Here is a 13,985-nt window from a genome sequence, read left to right on the forward strand (position 1 = left end):
TCCTCCTGCCTTCAATCTTTCCCAGCATCAGGGTCTTTTCCAGTGAGTCAGTTCTTCACATCAAGTGGCCAAAATATTGGAGTTTCAGCTTCAGCATCAGTCTTTCCAATGAATATTCAGGACTGATTTCCTTTAGGATGGACTGATTGGATCTCCTTGCAGTCCAAGGGACCCTCAAGAGTCTTCTCCAACACCACAGTTCAAAAGCCATCGATTCTTCTGCGCTCAGCTTTCTTTATAGTCCGACTCTCACATCCATACATGATTACTGGAAAAACCATAGCTTTGACTAGATGGACCTTTGTTGGCAAAGTAATATCTCCGCTTTTTAATACGCTGTCTAGGTTGGTCATAACTTTTCTTCCAAGGAGCAAGTGTCTTTTAATTTCATGGCTGCAGTCACCATCTGCAGTGATTTTGGAGCCCCCCAAAAATAAAGTCTGTCACTGTTTCCACTGTTCCCCCCTCTGGCTATAATATCATACTTAAGAGGTGGAACATGAGATAACCAGTGACACTAACTAATGAAGATAACCAGTGAAAACTCATCACCTCTCCTGAAGCATCTGTGGATGGAGAACCCATGATAAACCCATTCACAGAAAATCCTGATGAGCTGTGGTTTGTCAGGAGCTGCCTGCCCCATGGTCCACAGGGCCAAACCCCAAAGAAAGACTCAGCACTGATGTCATAGTAAGGAACTATTTAGGGGAAAATGCCCTTTCCGGCTAGGTTCTCCTCTGTGTCCACTGCCTGCTCCCCCCTCCCCACCCCCCGCCAACCATTTCCCTCTGCTCCCACCCAGCACCCCTGCACACAACTCAATAGCTCACAGCCACTCAACATGCACTCTCTAGCCCTCTGGAGCCTCTCACCCCTTGATTCTCTGCCATCCCTGCCTTGCCAGTTCTCAACCTTGGGAAATAGCCTCTCTTCACTCTGTCCACCCCCTCTGGCCACCTCTGGCTCTCTAGGAAATGTCAGAGAATGTCACAATCCTGCTGATGAGTCCACAGCAGAGAAGTGTTTGCTGACCTCACTGGTGCCCCAGCAGCCCTTTTGATTCTCCTCTGCCTGTCCCTGATTCCATCCCCCAAACTTCTCAGTCCTTCTCCCCCACCACCCCTCACACAGCAACAACGTGTCCTGACCTCCTGCAGGTAAAAACGCCCACAGCAAACCACCCAAGCAAAACACCTCCCGTGATTCTGCTGCTCACTCTAGAGATTCCCTTTGCCACTAAACTCTGGAAGGAATAGGTTTATTCTTCCACCTTCCTTCTTACCACCTCCTTCTTTAATCTCACAATTCAGTGTCTCTCAACTGCTCTTGCAAAGGTGGCCTAGGACTCCCTGGTGACCAAAGCCAATGCAGTTTCTCCCCCCATCTCCTCTCCAGTCTCCTGGGGCTGCCTCTTTGAAATGCTCTTCCCTTGGCTTTTCACATACTGTTGTCTCTATGCTCTTCAAATCAGATCATCGCTCTTCAAATCAGATCATCGAGTACTTTATCATTGTGGGGAAATGCTTCAAGGATGCAACAATGAATACATGGTGGAGCCTGCCCTCAGGATGCTACCTGGTTAAAAAGGAGGTGGACACAACCAGCCCTGGTCCTGCCCACCCTCCAGGAACGGTGTCAGATCCCCCTCAGGAGCACCCACTGTGTCCTGGGTGCTGGGAATACAGCGGGGACTGCAGACGCCACTTCCTCCCCAGTGGAGCTCTCAGACCAGCAGGGCCCTTGCCTGCCTGGATGCCATCACTCCTTCCTTCAAATAGTATTTCCCCTGCGTCTTTCTGCACTTAATCAAATTCTGCCTTGGATTCTAGCATTTGGCAGGGGGTGGGGATGGGGCGGGGGCTGGTCCCTTTTCCTGGATTGTTTAGTTCCACACGCTAATTGAACACCTTCTTTGGGCTTGAGCTTGAGCCTGAGCTGCATGCTGGAGAGGGAAATGGGGAAGACTCAGAATCTGCCCCCAGGAAGCACACAGTAGGCGGGAAGCACCTTCCTTCAGCCTGCATCCTGTTTAGCCCCTTGCCTGGTGCCTCACAGAACAACCACTGCATGGAGACAGCCCAGATGCCCTTTTCTTTCTATTTCCTTAGGCTGGCGGGTGGTGGGACCTGCAGGTGTCCCTGGGCACGCCTGGACCCCTCAGGGTGGGTGTGTTCTCCCCCTTGGGTCAGGTGACTCAGGGACCTTTGACAGAGCCCGGCTCACGCCACCCACAAGCAGGTTCGTGGCTCCCGCACCTATACTCCCAGATCTCCCGCTTCCAGTGACTCTGCACTTGTCACCACCTCCCAGGGTCTGTCTGCAAGAGCAGGATTTTGTGCTTTTGTTTCTTATCGGCTCAGGCGAGCCTGGTTTCTTCCCAGAGAGACTTTGGGCTCTGTAAGGGCAGCAGCCAAGTCAGGTCCTGGCCTTCTTTTGGCTCTCCTACACCAGTTAGCACAGTGATGGGCAGGTAATTAGGTCTTTAAAATGTCTGTCAACTGGTTGACATCACCCTCATTTGTTACTCCCTTCACTTAGGGCACTGTCTGCAAGAGGCCCTGGTAAAATATCCCCATGTTACCTGGGAACAATTAGCACATGGATCCACCCAGCAGCTCTTCACCAGAGCATCCTGATATGCTGACATCAGTCATCTGTGATTATGGATCCTTGGCACCTCAGCCAAGCATCTTACTGTCATTGTGTCTCTTATCCCTTCCAACATTCTTATAAGGGTGTTAATTTTACCCATTTTACAGATGGGGAAACTGGACAGTAGAGAGCTTTAAATCATTTGTCCAAGGTCACCCAGCTGGTAGGTTATGGACCTGGAATTTGAGCTTAGGTCATCCTTGATTGGGCTTCCCAGGTGGCTCAGGGGTAAAGAATCTGGCTGCCAAGCAGGTGACGAGGCTTCGATCCTTGAGTCAGGAAGATCCCTGGAGAAGGTAGTGGCAACCCTCTCCAGTATTCTTGCCTGAAAAATCCATGGAGAGAGGAGCATGGCGGGTTACACTCCATGGGGTTGCAAAGAACCAGACGTGACTGAGCGACTAAACAACATCATCCTTGAACAGCGTCTGTCTTATTTGCTTGCATTGCAGTGTGAGTTCTTCTCTCTCCTCTATTAATTTTATGTGGAAGAGCAAAGTGTAGAATCACAGCTGAAGCTTGTGACTTGGCCTCAGTCTGTCACGCTCCATGGGAGATGGAAAGTGTCTAGATGGTGAGGGTTACTGCTGGGGGCTCAGACAGGTAGCCCCAGGTGGGGGTCCTGGGGAAGCTGAGGGGCTTGGAGAGAGAGTCAGAGGGCAGACAGGCAGCTTTGCACAGGGACAGACCTACAGGACCACTAAAGTGAGCCAGAGGAGTAAGGTGGATTAGCAAAGGCTGGGAGGAGGAAAGGAAGCGACAGAGGGGAAGATATTTGGGAGGACTTCTTGGACAGCAAGGAGATCAAACCAGTCAATCCTAAAGGAAATCAACCCTGAAGACTCATTGGAAGGACAGATGCTGAAGCTCCAGTACTTTGGCCACCTGATTCGAAGGACCAACTCACTGGAAAAGACCCTGATGCTGGGAAAGACTGCAAGCAAAAGGAGAAGGGGGTGAAAGAAGATGAGATGGTTGAGTCCACTGACTCAATGGGCATGAATCTTGAGCAAACTCAGGGAGATAGTGAAGGACAGAGAAGCCTGGCGTGCTGCAGTCCACGGGGTCACAGAGTCAGACATGACTGAGGGACTGAACAATAAGAGGATGGGTGAGGGGCAGGAGCGTCTCCCCAGTGGACACGTGGGAGAGAGCCTCTTCCCCGGCTCGGCCTCTCCTGGGCTAACTCTTGGGCTTCTGGCCCTTCACTAGCAGGTGTGGGAGCCTAGGGCTGGGGGTGGGCAGAGGAAAGGCCAGGAGAACACGGATGAGAGCCAGGGGTGGGGCGAGGTCAAGCAAAGAGATGACATTCTGGGGCAAGCATTTTATTTGTTAATACAAGAATAGAAATTCTGCAATAAATATCATCTAATAAATAACATCTCCAAATAAATAAATATTAATACAACAAACTTAAAAGAGTCATGAGTTGGGTGGGGCTGGGGGGCAGGGCCTAGGGGAGCTGCCCCCATACCCCGAAATGCTACCACAATGTAAACTTTCAGGAAATTCTGTGGCTGTGGCTATGGTTGCCCTCCCCAGCCTGGGCAACCCACAGATACCCTGGGAAAGGGGGCGGAGGGGAGGCACCCTGGAGCTGGCAAGGAAATCCAAGGCCATGTCCTTCTGGATGACACCCTGTGCCACGGATCACCTTGGTGGCCCCTGGGTCCAGTCTGTCCCTGCCCCTCTGCTTTCAGTATCACCTCCATTGCAGACCCCACCTCTTCCATTTTTCATCCCATCTCTTCCGTCTGGACTTGGCCACCGTGTGTTTCCTGAACTGGATGTATTGAGTTGTTTGAGGGGTGGGGGAGCAACACCCATCTAAGGAGAGCAGGGCAGCCAAAGGGTTTCACCCCAGAAAGGCACATGTGATGGTGCCCCCCCTCTCCCTGCCCTACAGGCACGCTTCCTGGAAGTGCCACTTGAGGGGCTGAGTGGGCACTGGCAAGTGGTGGGCAGGAAGCAGGAAGCTGCAAGAGCCTCACGCCAACTGCAGCCACTCTGGGTGCCCTTGAGCATGACGTCCTGTGGAAATGGGATGGGGCCTATTGCACCTCTTCCTCAGACCCGTAGGACTTAGGGAGGCCAGGAGGGGATGGGCCTCATTGCATCACACCATCCTCCAAGTCCAGGGAGGCTGGAGGCTCACGGCTTCAGTCTCCTGGCTCAACGAGTGTTGGTGTACGCGTTTCTCCCTCCTAGAGTGGGAGCAGGACTGGAAGGAGGAAGGGAAGGAGAGAGTGGTCGGAGATCAGAAGCCACGGGCCTCCAGGTGTAGGGTGACTGCGGTGGCCGGAGGCTGCATCTTCTTCTTGAGTCGGTTGAAGTCCTTGGCTGAGCGCCACAGCCAGGTCTGCAGCTCCTTCAACAGCCAGAAGTCGTCCATCTTCTGGAGGAAGTCACTGTGGGCAGGGCCAGGGGCCCAGGTGGGCTCAGTCCCGGGCAGAGGCTGGGGCAGCGGGTAGCCCAGAGCTGCCATGACGCCCGCGATGCTGCCCAGCAGGCCCTGGAGGCTGGTGCAGAAGTGGGCCAGGCTGCGGCGCAGCTCGGCTGTGGCGGCCTGGCGGTTGAGGCCCCGCAGGTAGCACAGGAGGTGGCTGTAGGCCTCGTAGTTCTGGGTCAGCCGCAGTTTGTCGTTGAGGCTTCGCCACACCTCCAGGTTGACAGTGGCCTTGGGCAGAGTCTCCACCCCCAGCCGAGGGGGGTTGAAGTCAGGCTCGTTGAAAGGGGGGCCCAGGTAGTTCAGCTGTGAAAAGGAGAGGACGATGGGGAAGGAGGGGGGCGGAGGAGCCGGCTGGCCTGCTGGGAGATGCTCGCCCCCAAAGCTTCTATTTCCTGCGTCCCCTGACACTGGCCCCATCTCCATGCTAGGCCTCCCCTAAGTTTCTCCAGGGATGTCATTGGCATGGAGGTGACAGTTGAAGCAACGAGGGCGATGAGCTCCCCTATGGAGAAGTGCAGAAAGAGAAAAACACGCAGGAGAAACTCAGGAAGGACGTGCTGACTGGCTGAGAGCACAAGCCTTGGGACAGCGCCCCGTGGGGGGCAGGGCAGAGCGGAAGAGGAGCCCTGAGGACCCAGGAGGCCAGGCCACAGAGGTGAAGGTGGACCAGGAGAGTGCAGGGCCAAGAAGAGGAGCTCGAGAAGGCAGCAGGGCTCAGCAGCAGGGCTGCAAAACAGAGAGTGAGGACAGTGAGGCTCAGGAACACCGCTGGGCTTGGCAAGAACCAGGTGCCTGACGACCTTGGAGAGAACCGTTCCAGTGGCCTGGAAGCCAGATTGCAGGGGTTAAGGAGTGAGTGGGTGGAGAGGAAGTGGAGGCAGAGGGTGTAGACCACTCCTTCAGGGAATTTGGCAGGGAAAGCCCGGGGAAGAAAAAGGGTCAGGAGCTGGAGCGGGTAGCAGAGTCAAGCAGAGGTTTCCTGGACGGGAAGGCAGAAAGGAGAGCGGGTGGGAAGGCAGAGGGCCGGGGGGCATCCAAGCTACGCCTGCCCCTGACAAGCCTGGGCCACTCGCTGGAGGGCAGGGGACATGGTCCTCGCTGAGGCCCCCAGAGAAGGGCTCAGAGGCGCAGGGCTGCCGGAGGCAGAAATGGGCCATCTCAAGAGCTGGGCAGGAGGAAGGGTGTGAATACAGTCTAGGGACGAGGACAGAATCTTGCCAACCCTCAGGGGAGAGGCCTGGGGCCCAGGGAGAGGGCAAAGGAGCCGGCTCAGCTGGGAGAGAGAGGGAGAAGCAAGAGGCGAGGCCTGGGATAGGCAACCCCAGGGGGAGGTTCACACGCTGACAAGCTCAGAGACAAACTAATTTCCTCGGTGTATCCTGGGGCTGGAGCCAGCTCCCCCGCCACCCTCCTCCCCCTGCTTTCCCTGGCTCCAGAGTAGGGTCTGGGATGTGGAGGAGGAACACGGGAAGAGGGGCCAGTTCCCCACGGTCCTCGGCAACCCCGACCCTCCTCCCTTCTCTCTTGGGCTCTCCGAGCACCTCCGGACCGCACCCAGATCCTTATGGCATAGCTTGCATCCACATCCCGAACCCCCTGCCCCTCCTGGCCGGGGTTCCCTACAGCCCCCTTTTCTCCCCAAGTCCCCCTTAGGAGGCCCAGCCAGGATGGGAGAGGCAGACAGAAGGGAGGCCCATGGGTCCTGAGCAGCAGGGCCCCAGGTCTGGGGCAGAGACGAGCTGGAACACAGGCATGGGGGGTGGGGCCCTCCAGCCCCACCCAGCCCCACCCGGGCAAGAGACACCACAACACGGTGTAAACAGAGGAGACTTCCCTGGCCCTCAGGGGGAGGCGGGCGGCTGGGCCGGCAGCCAGTGCGGCAGTGGGCCAAGGCGGGTGCAAGGCCTGCCCACATGCCTGGTCCTGGGGCCAGGGATGGGGAGGAGGGGGCACCTTCCCCAAGAGGGAGGGCAGGAGATGGGCCAGCCAGGGGGACTCCTGAGAGCCCAAGCCCCTCCCCGTCACCCCGTCATTCACCAGGACCCCCACTCTCTAGGTGTTCTCTCTTCTCTCAGCCCCGTTCTTCACCCAGCTCCCAGCCCCTGAGCAGCCCCGATACTCACATAGGTCCCAGCCAAGCTGCGGAGCTGGTGCTCCAGGTAGCGGGTGAGGTCATAGGTTTTCTGGATGGAGGGGCCGGGCCCCGGGTCTCCTGTGCGGTTGAGGGCTGGCACTGCAGGGAGCTGCCAGAGCACGGTGCACAGACACGCGAGCATCCCCCACGAGTCCCCTGTGGACAGGGCAGTGAGGAACCTGAGGGTGGCCTGGCCTGGCCCAGGAGGCAGCTGGCAGGTGTCTGTCCCCACCTTGGGTGGGAGCAGGGTGAGGATGGGACACCAGATGGGAGCAGGCGGAATGGAGCGGCGGGGGGGGGGGGGGGGGAGGCGCTTCCTGGTCTGAGAGAGTGTTCATGGAGGCATATTTGTGTTTGAGGACGAGGGCTTGGCCTGTGTGTCTACCAGGAGATACTGGAGAGCATTTGTGTGTCAGCTAAGAGTCACCGTGAGTGTGTGTGTGTGTGTGTGTGTGTGTGTGTGTGTGTGTGTACGTGGGGGGACAGGCCGAGGGACTGCGAATCAGAATCAGTATTCCCAGGTTCCAGCTGTACCTTGGCTTTCTCTCCCACCCTCTGCAGCTTAGGGGGAGCCCAGGGGTTGGGAAACAGCACGTGTCAGAGATTCAAGTTGAGAGAAGTCAGCCCTGAGAGGGACATGCAAGAGGCAGCCACGAGTGGGAGTTGAGCCAGAGGTAGGACGCAGGGTCAGACCACCAGGGTCAGAGGCAAGGTGTAGCTGTGGACACCAGGGCCGGGCGGGCTGAAGGACATGGGGCTGGCTTGGGTGGGTGGTGGGGGGCTATATTCTGGGATTTGATTCCAGTGCGTGAAAAGTATAGGATCGAGTTAGACTGAAGGAAATGTGGTGTTCGCTCTGAGAGGCTGGCTGCAATGAGATTTGCCCCCATGCTCCTCTAGGGTATCGGATGGGAAAAAGTTAGACCTGAATGAAACCTGGGGATCGGTCTGCCGTGAAGACAGGCCGGGGGTGGGGCGGAGACAGCATGAGACGTATTTGATGACTCCCGCTTGTCCACTGGCGGTACTGGAGAGTTTGGGCCGCGCAGGGTACCAGGACCAGGGGTCAGAGCTGTGAGGAAAGGCTCGACCATTGGGAAACATGATGTTCCCAGCTTTTAGGTGAGGTTCAAGGTCAAGAGCACTAGACCAGGATTCAGTGGGCCTTGGGATTGGCAGTGGCAATGAGGGTTAGGAGAGAGTAAGGCTGTAATTGGCACTGGGCTAGATTAGGTTTAAGGACTGGGTTCCTTTTAAAGTTTCAGATTAGTTTATTGGGATCTGGCTGACTGAGTGTGGCTGAGGTTTCAGTCCAGCTGGGGGATGTGGTTAGGTTTGGTCAGGGAGAGGGTTGGCTGGGGCTGACGTTTGTGCATCTGTTGGTGTAGCTGTCTGATGGGGTGATACATGGTATGTCACTCAGAGTAGGGCTAGTTTGGGTTTTGAGCTTGGGGAGGTGTGAGGTCGAGAGTGGTTTCCTTCTTTTATAGATTATATCCTGTCAAATTTTCTACAATGACTTGCTTTGATAGAAATAAGTTGGATATGGGTTTAACAAATTGATTGTAGTTAAGATTTATGGTAAGTGTGGAGTTAGAATTAACACCAGGTATGTTTAGACTTAGTCATATGCTTGGTCTCGGAGGGTTTAGGATTCACGCGGTCTGGAAGGTCTCTGTGGAGGGCAGGGCTCAGGTGCGACCTGCAGTGGCCCGCTGGTCAGTCTGACTGTTTCAGATGCTTTACCGGCTGGCTGCACTGATGGAGCACGGTAACAGGGCGCCTCTAGTCTCAGGGATTCTGCTGTGTTGAGTGAAGGGCTCTTGCTTGAGGATATGTGTGTGTGTGCATGCATGCACACATGCACACACGTGCCCCACCCATGTGTGTTTCAGGACAGAAGGCAGGGCCAGACCCATAACTGCTGCCTAGGGAGACAGGCTCCCCTTTTCCTCTTCTCCATCTGTAGCCTGTGGCTTCCCTCCCAAATGGTCCTCTCCTCATCCTTCCTTTCCACCCCTAGCTCTTGCTGACTCTGAGTTCCCTTCTTTTTCCTCCCCACCCCTCTCTTTTTTTGGCTGCACTGAGCAGCATGTTGGGGGGATCTTAGTTCCCCAAGCAGGGATCAAACCCATGCCCCCTGCAGTACACACTTTGAGTCTTAACCACTGGACCACCAGGGAAGTCCCCCTGAGTTCCTTTCTATTCCCTGTTCTTCACATCCCAGACAACTCCAGGCCCTTCTCTGCTGCCCTCAGCCTGGCTGGCTGGCTGAGTGCCCAGGATCCTATGGGCACAGCGAGGGGTTAGTTTCAGGGGTTGCAGACCTGCTGAGCAGGGAGCAGCCCTTCTGGGACTGAGTCTGGTCTCTTCTCGCAGTTAGTGATGACGCCGAGGGTCCCAGCAGAATCAGCAGTTAGGAGCTAGGCTCGGCTCTTTACCCCACCCTGCTCTGGGCAGCCCTGCCAGCCAGAGATCTAGGACTGGGCGCTGCCTGGCACACAGAGGGTGGGGGCAGGGGGTCAGGAACCCAGTTCTGGGCCTTGTTCTTCCCTTCCCCTCTGGGCCGTGTGGGACATCCCTGGGGAGGACTGGCTCCCTACACAGGGACGGCACAGGGAGAAGCCTCTGGAAAAACAAGAGCAAAGTCATCTGGGCAGAAAAACGGCTCATGAAATTAACCAGACAAGGCCGGTGTTTCCAGGAATATTTCAGTTCTGAGGTAACTGTGTCACTGAAGGCTGGGGGGGTGGGGGGAGAGAGCTGAAGGATCTGAGGGATCGAGAGGGAAGGAGCCTCAGAAATCCAGAGGGAGAAGAGGCAGGAGGGGAGTAGAAAGCCAAAGGGCTCTCCTCTGTTGGGATGGCTGCTGCTCTGGGCAAGATGTCCCACCTCTCAGGCAGCAAAACTGAGAGCTGTCTGGGCAGAGAACACCTGTGGGTCAGCCGCGGGCCCTGGGCTCCCTGCAGCCTGCCTGACTCCCTCGGAGGGCAAGTGCTGGGGCACCCTGGAGTCCTCACACTCCCCCTCCAGGCGCAGGGTATGCAGGTGGGCCGGCCCCTGGGGGGCTGTGTCCTGGGCCCCCTCCCCCAGCCCTGGCCCCCAGCCCGGGCCCCCGCCCCAACTCTGCCTCTGGCTGCTGCCCACTGATTGTTTACATCCCGTCTTCCCCTGTGTTTATAAATCCGGCTGAGCACGTGAGGAGCTAATGAGAGCAGCTCACATTTCCTGCTGCGGGGGCCCCCCGCCACCCCCCCATCCTGGCCCCCGCCCCGGCCAGCCCCTAATTCCATCCAGATCCCTGGGCCCTGGGAACCAAGGCCCCCCTCATGAACACACACACACACACACACACACACACACACACACACACACACACACACACACACACACACACACACACACACACACACACACACACACACACACTCAGCCCACGCACGCGCATGGCCACCCTGACACGGCTGCACAGGCAGGCAGACCCCATGGATGCCTATCTCTAGGCAGCTGCCCCCTTCAGCCCGTCTCCCCAGTCTGACCTCAGTCAGGAAAGATAGGGGGCTCAGCAGTGCACACGGGCCAGGGCACTCACAGTGGGGAGGACCGGTCAGCCAGGAGACTCTGCACCTTGGACTGGTGGCTCAGAGCCGTCAGCCCGACAGGTAGGAGCTGGGAGGTGCTGCCCAGAGGTGCAAGGAAGAGTGAAGGCCCTGCCTTGAGGCCAGGCAGGCCCAGCACCCTGGTGACCTCAGAGGGGTCAGCAGGGGAGCACCTCGGGAACGCAGCCACTGAAGGGGTGCTGGGTCCACGGTGGCGGGAGAGTCAGGGAACGGCCCTGGGGGCCACCCCCCAGACCCCCTTCTCAGAAAAGCCCAAAGGAACAGCCCAACTTTCCTGGTCTTCTGAGCTGGCTGCACCTCCCCTGTCTTTCTTCTCTCCCTTCCATCATTCTCTCCTTGGTTCCCTATCCCCCAGGCAACTGAGAAGAGGCTTAGGGAGTGGGTAATGGGTGGGCCCAGAAGTCAGGAGACCTCTCTGTCACCAGCCCATCCAGCGGCTGGCCTTGTGTGATGGGATCGCACTGTGCAGCTAAATTTCAAACCACGTGGCACTCCTGCTCTGCGTCCTCTTCAGCAGCCCCCTCCCTGCCCTTCTCTTCCAGCCTAAATGATAGAAGAGGAAACTGAGGCCCAGGGAAATAAACAGGTGGGCAGCCCACCTCCCAGCCTTGAGGAGTCCATTCCCAACCAGGAGTCGGGCTTTTGTTGGAGTCCAGGGTCAGGGTTGTGCCACAAGAGGACCCTGGGTGGAGCCGGGCAGAAAATCAGGCATGGTGGGGGTGCGGGAGCGCAAAATGAAGGAAATAGTCCAGCAATTGTGTGGGTGTGCTTGAAAGGGTGTTGTTATCCAGAGAGTGTGGGAGGGGCTCAGGGAGCTTACAGGAGCTAGAGTGTGAATAGACAGGTGGGATTGTGGGGAGGAATGTGAAGTGTCACTAACAGAGTAGCTAGTGCCGAGGGGGGTGTGCAAAAGTGTGAGCGGACAGCGCAGGGCTCTGCCAGGGGGAGAGGGAGCCATCACACCAGCTGGGAGGCAAGGCCTCTCAGGGCTGCAGCGGGACAGTCGCTGCCACCTCTGCCTGGCGCCTGTTTCCTCCCCCCGGTTGGCTCCAGGTCAGCGAAGGTGTCTGAGCCAGTGAGGGCACCGGGTCTGCTCTGTAGGCGCGGGGGGTGTATCCCCGAGTCCCGCGGGGAAGGGCAGACATGTGCTCCCGCAGCCGGGGAGGGGGCTCCATGGGGACAGGGAAAGCACAGAGGTGTCAGCCTGGAGGGGTCAGGGTCAGAGAGCGCCCGACCGAGGAGCGCGTCCTGTCCCCCCACCCCGTCCCACCACAGCCGCTCTCCGAGGCTCGGACCTCGCCGGCCAAGCAGGACCTCCAGCCGCCCCTCCCCTCCCGGCAGCCCCTTCCTACCCCAGAGGGGCGGGCCGGGCCGGGCGCAGGAGGAAGCGGGGACGCGTCCTCTGGGAGGTGGGAGTCTGGGGAGGGCATCTGGAGCGCAGAGCGGAGTCGCTGGGAAGGAAGGTGGGGAGAACCGGGATGAGGGGACTCGGGCGAGGCCCGGGGCCTGGGGGTTCCCTCGAGGGGCTCGGCCCGCTCGCCCGCCCTCTCCCCTCGGCGGTGACCTCTCGATCCTGGCCCCCTCCCTGCGGCGGCGGCGGCGCCTTCCCCCTGTGTGGCCCCGGCGCCCCCGGCCCCGCCCCCGGCCCGCTCCCGCCCGGTCGCTCCCTTCCCGGCGGCGGGGGCGGGGGCGGGGTCCGGGGGCGCCGGGGCTCCGGGCTCGGCCGGGCCGCTGCCCTTTCCCGCGCCGTCCACTCCCTGCCCGCCCTCCCGCGGGCCGCCGGGGCCAAGCGGCCGCCGCCGCCGCTCCCCCGCCGGTGACAGACTTTGCTGCCCGGTCCGGCCGGGCTGCGCCCGCCACCGCCCCCCTCACCAAGCCCACCCTCACTAATCACTCCCAGGCCACTGCGGGCCGGCCCGGGGGGCTCGCGGCCGCCGCCCGGCCCCTACCTGCCGCCGGCTCGCCCGCCACGGGCAGCATGGTGGCTCCGGCCGCGCGGCGCGCAGCGAGGAAGCCGCGACTCCCGCGGCCCGGCCCGGACCAGCCCGGCGCGGCTCTGCCCTCCGCCCTCCTCTCGCCCGCCCTCCTTCCCGCCCTCCCCTCCCGGCGGGCCGGGGAGGGAGAGCGGCGCGGCCCGAGGTGTCGGCCTCCCCTCGCCTCCCGTCGGCCCGGCCTCGGACTCCCCCGAGCCCCCCTCCCTCCCGCCCGCTTCCTCTCCCGGCCCCCTCCTCCTCCGCGCGCGCCGTCTCCTCCCGCAGACCCGCTCCTTCCTCGGACTCGCTCTCCCGACTTTGGCGCGGGGCTCGGTCCTCCGCGGTCCCGGGACCCCGCCTCGCCGGGCTCCAGGTGGCCGCCTCCCAGGTCTGTGGGTCGCCCGGGCTGCCCGCCGCGCTTCGGCCACCTCCCGGCCCCGCCGAGCGGACTCCAGGAATGCCGCGTCCCCGCCCGGCCCCTCTCGAGGGCGCCCGGCCCGTGCCCCCCCGCCCCGGCCCGAGCCCCGCAGGCGGGGGCAGCGCCCGGCTCCCCGGCCCGGCCCCGGCTCGGGACTCCCCGGGGGAAGGACGGGAACCGGATCTGGCGGCTCCCGGGCGGGGGCGGGGGCCGGGGCCTCGGACGCCTGGCTCCTACCTGCTCGGAGGTCCATGGGGCTGGGGGCCGGGCGGGCCGGGCGCGGCTCCTCTCCCGGAGGCTGGCGGAGTGGGAGGGCGAGCCGCGGCTCCGGCGAAGCTTTAATAATCCCATCCGCCAGGCCCACTCGCAGGTTTTTTTCGCTCGGTTTCGGATTTTTTTTTTTTTTTCGGTGTGGGACATTCTGCAAACTTTTTTTTCTGACGTGTAAAGCTGTAACCACAAATTGTAGCGGCCCTCCCCGGGGTGGGGGGAGGAGGGGGGAGGAGGGAAGGGAGGGCTTCTGGGGCTCCTCTCCCTCCCACAACACTGAGGGGGGGGTGAGGTGAGGCGAGGCTGCGGCGGTACCACCCCGGGCCTCCTGGGGGAGGGGGCGGGAGGGCATCCGTCCGTCGGCAAACTCCCCAGGCAGGGGAGTGAGCTGGCCGCCCCTTTTCTTCTCCCTGGGTGTCGGCCTGGGGCGCCGGCCCCCCACCCCCGGCGGGGTCCCGCTCTCACC

At 59.9% G+C, this 13,985-nt stretch overlaps 1 protein-coding gene across 3 annotated transcripts; it reads right to left on the reverse strand.

The window, feature by feature from the left end:
- Window positions 1–3,964: 3,964 nt before the first annotated feature.
- CLCF1 (cardiotrophin like cytokine factor 1) lies at window positions 3,965–13,701 on the reverse strand. 3 transcript variants are annotated; one of them, XM_024987561.2, is made up of 4 exons: window positions 13,487–13,701; window positions 12,211–12,309; window positions 7,228–7,394; window positions 3,965–5,407 (listed from the first exon to the last, which is right to left on the reverse strand). In XM_024987561.2, the coding sequence occupies exons 1-4, from the start codon at window positions 13,500–13,502 to the stop codon at window positions 4,913–4,915; spliced, it is 777 nt and encodes a 258-aa protein (XP_024843329.1). In that variant the 5' UTR covers window positions 13,503–13,701; the 3' UTR covers window positions 3,965–4,912. The 3 variants fall into 3 exon arrangements, with proteins under 3 accessions (XP_024843329.1, XP_024843331.1, XP_024843330.1); XM_024987563.1 differs by lacking the exon at window positions 12,211–12,309 and having other exon boundaries at window positions 13,487–13,697; XM_024987562.2 differs by lacking the exons at window positions 12,211–12,309; window positions 13,487–13,701 and adding an exon at window positions 12,808–12,898.
- Window positions 13,702–13,985: the final 284 nt, after the last annotated feature.

Source organism: Bos taurus, chromosome 29 (genome assembly GCF_002263795.3).
Source record: "Bos taurus isolate L1 Dominette 01449 registration number 42190680 breed Hereford chromosome 29, ARS-UCD2.0, whole genome shotgun sequence".
Classification (NCBI taxonomy): domain Eukaryota; kingdom Metazoa; phylum Chordata; class Mammalia; order Artiodactyla; family Bovidae; genus Bos; species Bos taurus.

Bases quoted from the DNA above. Each gene is read 5' to 3' on its own strand.
- CLCF1 (XM_024987561.2), bottom strand. The intron at 7,395-12,210 runs GTAGGAAGGGGC...CCCTGTCCACAG, and splicing joins GCCCGGCCCGCCCCTCTGGG to GGGACTCGTGGGGGATGCTC. The intron at 5,408-7,227 runs GTGAGTATCGGG...TCCTTTTCACAG, and splicing joins GCAGCTTGGCTGGGACCTAT to CTGAACTACCTGGGCCCCCC.